Here is a 6232-nt window from a genome sequence, read left to right on the forward strand (position 1 = left end):
CATATTATATAGGGAAGACTGATAGAATGATAAAATGTAGAATTTATGAACACACACATGCTATAGCAAAATTAAATCTAACAAATGCTTTGGCTAGGCATGTATCAGCCTTCCCACATCATTAATTTCAATTTTTGGTGATAGAGAGGGTTTTGGATAATGGGAGAGGGGGACCTGTTTCTTTACACTTAGAAGAAAAAGAACTTATGTGGCAGCTTAAGCTAAATGCTTCTGTCTTTCCTGGACTTAATGATACAGTTTCCATCATGAGCTTGTTGAATCTGAAGGCATTATTTCATTAGATTTCTGTTATTTATTTTTAAACAAATATGTATATATAAATTCAATAAGTACTTATATATTTTTTAATATATTTCAATATATATTAATCCTTTTATTAACAATATCTTTATTCTTTATATATATATTTTTTGTATTCTTGATTGACAGGATGTGATGTCATGTAATTTTGTGTATATAAATGACTGTTTCCCTTTTGTTTATATCTGATGAAGTTTATCTAATCAGCATAAACGAAAGCGCTAATCTAACAAAGTTTTTGGTGTCCTTTGTCGTGGTGTTTTAATCGAGTTTATTTGTGTTTTTTTACTTCTTTGTATTTTCCTGGGTTTGTTTTTGGAACATCATGGCTACTGGATCTCAAATTTTATTTGATACTTCAGACTCGTTGGATAATGATGGTGCCAACCCAGTTGGTTTAAATTTAACCAGCAGTAATAACGAGTCAACCTCTTTTGGGAAACTAACGGTTCTTATTGAACTCCTCACACAACGTGTGGAGAACCTTGCAAGCCAGGTTGCAGGGATTATGAGCCGTAGTCCTAACGTTAATGCCTCTAATTTCGACAAGCCTAGGGACATTATTAATCGTGATAATAGTGGAAACAATGACCGGAATAAAACTGCGAATGAAGCATTAGACAGTACTTCACAATGTTTAAATGGTCCGAATCAACTACCTCAGCAGCTTCAACAACAGCAGCTACTGAACTCTGAACTCAACGTACTCCCAGGATCGAATGATCGAGTGAACCGGAACTTGAACTTTACTTTAGCTGCTTCTAACAACGCGAATGGAAATAACTGTAATGTAAGAGCGATACCGTTGAATAGGTCTGGTAACATCAATGGAAATACTTATGCTGCCAGAGCGGGACCGTCGAATGGTTCGGACAATTTTCTAATTCGCAGTAATTCTTCCATAAATACAGGTACTGTTTCTCCTATCCCAGTATTAAATGACTGGTTGAAAGAGCCAAACAACTTGTTCAATAATAATGTCGAGGATATGCGACATAATGATAATGTAAACTCTAACGATTTGGCTAACAACTTAAAGACTTTTGACTTAAAGCTCTTTAAATTTAAAAAGTTACAAATAGAGATACAATATCTTAAAGAGTGTAATATAAGACAACGAGTACCTAAGGGTCTGAGACAGTGGCGTTTTCCGAATGGTTTAGTGCCACACTCACAGTTTCATCAGGATCTTCTGCATCTTTTTGATAAACAAGGACTAGAGTTTATTGACTGCCTTATTAAAAACTATAGTGAACAATTGTTGTGCTTGGAAAATGAAGTCACTGTATTAGATAATGCCATTAGGATGGATAAGAATTTTCCTAGATATAAATTTGATTTTCTGCATATTTTTTCCAGTATTGATAGCTCGTTGGAGAAAATCAAAGAGAACAAAGTTAAGAAATTAAGCAGGGATGCTTTGGCTTACACCAAAGGTACTGTGTACCCCCTCCCTAAAACAAATGTCGGGAATAATAAAACTGTACTGAGCAGTGGTAATATAATTTCCACTGTTGACAATGTTGACCCTGAATGTTCATTCCAGTCAGTAGATGTTGTGCATGAACAATGTGAAATGAGTGATAATTCACCAATAAGGAGAAGTGAAAGAATTGCTAATAAGGGAACCAACATTGGTGTAAATAACAATAATGGCAATTCAAGGAATAATAATAGTAAAATTTTTTTTCAGGCTGGGGGAAAAAGAATGGTCAACAACATGTACCCAGATATCAGACTCAGAAGAAGAGGAAGAGGAAATACCAGAACAAGAGGAAGAAATGATGATTCCTCTTATATGCCCTGGTTTTCATCCTATTGAGATTAATCTTCCTGAAAATGTTGAGATAATCTCAAACACGAATGGGGATTTTAAGATATATAATTATTCTGATTTCCGACTTGATATACAACTAGTAGATGTGTTAGTGAAGGGGTTAAATTTTGTCCCTGGTTTCAAAAGTGACTTAGCAAAGACACTGGTGGATTTAAAATTATTCACCAGAAAGTTAAACTTGAAAGTTATGTTCAATAATACTACAAGTTTACTTAGTGATTTCAGAATAGCAAGTGTTTTCAATCCACCTTTACATCCATTAATTAATTTGTATGAAAAAATATGTGAGAATGACATCAGATGTTTACTACATAAATGGTATAAATGTAAAAATAACAATAATAATAATTTATCTGAATATGAATTCGAGTTGTTAGATACCTTGAAGTTTGCTAATGTATGGATTTGCAAACCCGATAAGGGAGGGGGTTTAGTGTTTCTTAATAAGGATGATTATACTAACAAGATATTGGATTTACTAGACTCCCCAGCATATTTAGAGGTCTCATTAAATGAAATTAATGGTGCTTATCGGAGATTTATTGGTTATATCACTGACCTCTTTATGGAAAATAGAATTAATGGTGATTTATTTAATTATTTAAAGGTGACCTACCCCTTAATTCCGAGACTTTTTGGACTGCCTAAAATTCATAAAAGTCTAGATATGCCCCCTTGGAGACCAATTATTGATGGTAAGCAATCCATCACTTATGGCTGTGCCAAATATATTGATCATAAACTGAAAACATTTTTAGAAAATCAAAAACAGATTTGTAAAGATTCCTGGGCATTTCTGGAAGCTATTAATAAAGTTCAATTTAATATGGAATATAATTTCCTAACCATAGATGTCCGGGATCTTTACACCTGTATCCCACAAAATACCGGTTGTGAATGGGTTAGGGATTTTCTATTAGATAGAGGTATGCCTGGAGAAGACATTGATGTTTTGATTTATTTGTTAGAAATTGTTCTGACAAACAATTTCTTCACCTTCGATGGGAAGTTCTTTTTGCAGAAAACTGGGATAGCGATGGGTTCCCCTTGTGGGGGAACCTTCGCCAACACCGTGATGGCAGCATGGGAAGAGAACTTTCTTTTTAAAAATCCCCTTTTCATAGAGAATGTAATGTGGTACACTCGTTACCTAGATGATATATTTATTCTTTGGAAGGGGAATAAAGAAGGTGTTGAAGCTTTCATCTCTGCTATGAACAACTCTACAAACTTTCTCCAATTTACCTATGAATTTCAAGAGAATTCTATCACTTATTTAGATGTTATGTTAAATAAAAATCATTTATTAAACACATTCACATCTAGAATATATCGAAAACCAACATATTCAAACTCATTTCTCCATTTTTCTAGCTGCCATCCACTACATCAAAAACGTGGAATAGTTAAAGGTCAGCTCGTCAGGGCAGCTAGAATGTCTACTTTGGAGAATGATTTTGAAGATGAATGTGGGATTTTATATAATATGTTCTCGAATAGGGGATATCCATCTACTCTCATGAATGATCTTACGAGAGAAGTAACTTTTAAAAGAAGGCAAGGAATATTTTCACCAATTCTAAAATATGGGATGGATGTATTGACTGATCCATTGAGTAACGGTTTAGATGTCAGTAATCTAAATATTTCAAGTTGTACATTTATTGAATCACCCACTTCAATCATTGGTGGATCTGATAAGGACTGTATAGGCACTAATTTTATCACCACATTTTCACAGAATGCCCTAAATATCAAAACAATCATTATCAAGAATTGGTCCTTTCTTTTGGACAATATCTCTTTGAAAGATATCTTGGGCTTGACACCAAATGTTACCTTTAGAAAAGGGAGAAATCTAAAGAACATTTTGGAATTTAAACAGAAAAATACTTATAGACATTACTGTGGAATGGTCAAGTGTGGGGCTTGCAACATGTGTAAATACATTTGTGTCACCGAACATTTCAAAATTAATGGATTGAGATTCTACTTGAAAGATAAATTCAATTGTAATAACAAAGGAGTAGTCTATTTAGCTCTATGTAACCAATGCCCTGCATATTATATAGGAAGACTGATAGAATGATAAAATGTAGAATTTATGAACACACACATGCTATAGCAAAATTAAATCTAACAAATGCTTTGGCTAGGCATGTATCAGCCTTCCCACATCATTAATTTCAATTTTTGGTGATAGAGAGGGTTTTGGATAATGGGAGAGGGGGACCTGTTTCTTTACACTTAGAAGAAAAAGAACTTATGTGGCAGCTTAAGCTAAATGCTTCTGTCTTTCCTGGACTTAACGATACAGTTTCCATCATGAGCTTGTTGAATCTGAAGGCATTATTTCATTAGATTTCTGTTATTTATTTTTAAACAAATATGTATATATAAATTCAGTAAGTACTTATATATATTTTTTAATATATTTCAATATATATTAATCTTTTTATTAACAATATGTTCATTCTTTATATATATATTTTTTGTAATTCTTGATTGACAGGATGTGATGTCATGTAATTTTGTGTATATAAATGACTGTTTCCCTTTTGTTTACATCTGATGAAGTTTATCTAATCAGCATAAACGAAAGCGCTAATCTAACAAAGTTTTTGGTGTCCTTTGTCGTGGTGTTTTAATCGAGTTTATTTGTGTTTTTTTACTTCTTTGTGTTTTCCTAAGTAAGATGAACATGTTAAAGGTGGACTTACCGTGTAAATATGGTGTGCATTGTGGGATATTGTGCCAATAACTGTAATGTACAGTATTCTAGGCAGATCTGTATTCTATTCTACATAGTAGTTCTGTTATGTTATGCAAACAGTAGCTATGTCTATTGGCAATTACAATACTCAATGACAGGATGCATATCATTAGTATTCATCTGACAGGTTAGCAGCATGATAGCAAAGATAATTGGAAGAGCCAGGTAACTATTCATGCACATAACACATGTAATATCCACCTCTCTACTATAGTTTACAAGCAATAACAGCTGTGCATGTGTACATGTTATGCAAATGTGTAGTGACCCTTGTTACAGGGCTGGGCCAAATGGCTATGTGCACACCTACATAGAGTGGATATTAAGAGTACAGACACATTGGTTGAACTACCAGGTTTGTGTAACCCAACCTCTCATTGCCAACCTAACAGCTGCCTGCACATACTGTATGTAAGGTAGTGCACAGCACTGGTAATGAAACAGGTTGCATATCATCTTTAACTCCAGTGTAACAACTGCAGTAGGAGTGTAAGATGTAGGAGACAGCTGCCCATGTGTAATAGCTGCATCATAGGTGATGGCTCACACTATCTGATTATATTCGGATCATGTTGATAGTGGCATCAGAGCCTATTGATACATGACTCTGTTTGGAGAATGGGTGTCTGTGCCCAACAGAGCTCATGTTCCTGGTGGATATGTGAGTATATACCCAGAGAAGGAAACAGACCAGTAGACACTTGCATCATCTGTAATCAACTAACAGGATGTGATGTGCTCCTCAGAGGAGGATTGCTGCTAAAGATAGCTACAATGTTTCCATAATAGCCAGTGTTGTCACGTCCATAACACAAATATTTACATGTGAGCATCATTGTCTAAAACATCTTCATAGGCAATATGTAAATTAAATACAGTACTTGGTATTTGTAGTACTGACTGCTCATACAGGCATGTCCACTAGTCAGCTACTGGTGTTTCCTAATGTCAGTTTTGTGTAAGTGGCCATCCTGGGGGAATGTAATCTCTATGCCATGTACACTGCCAGACCCACCTAACACCATGCTCCACACATTGTCTGGGATGCAGCTACAGGGGTAAGCTGGAAGGCAGCCCAGTCTACAGCCATGACTGGACTGGACAGTCATGAGGTGTAGGTTAACACATGCAGCTCATCAACACAACCAACACATACCCTTATCAGAATACATTAAGGACACCCACACACACTACTGGAAATCACACACATTCACAGACGCATCTAAGTATCTGGCCAAACAAGTGACCACCCAAGCAGGAAGAGACAGACAACGAAATACACAAACTGTATGACATAGTTT

At 35.1% G+C, this 6232-nt stretch overlaps 1 protein-coding gene across 1 annotated transcript; it reads left to right on the forward strand.

Annotated features, from left to right (window-relative positions):
• The first annotated feature begins 646 nt into the window (after nucleotides 1-646).
• Nucleotides 647-2143, forward strand: LOC122816160 (putative uncharacterized protein DDB_G0286901). Its single transcript, XM_044088914.1, has one exon. It carries the CDS (start codon nucleotides 647-649, stop codon nucleotides 2141-2143), a length of 1497 nt encoding a protein of 498 aa, XP_043944849.1.
• Nucleotides 2144-6232: the final 4089 nt, after the last annotated feature.

The sequence above is a fragment of the Protopterus annectens genome, chromosome 12.part0, assembly GCF_019279795.1.
Source record: "Protopterus annectens isolate FY-2018-M chromosome 12.part0, PAN1.0, whole genome shotgun sequence".
Classification (NCBI taxonomy): domain Eukaryota; kingdom Metazoa; phylum Chordata; order Ceratodontiformes; family Protopteridae; genus Protopterus; species Protopterus annectens.

What these genes read in the sequence shown, in the direction of transcription:
- LOC122816160 (XM_044088914.1), top strand. Translation starts at nt 647, where the DNA reads ATGGCTACTGGATCTCAAATTTTATTTGATACTTCAGACTCGTTGGAT.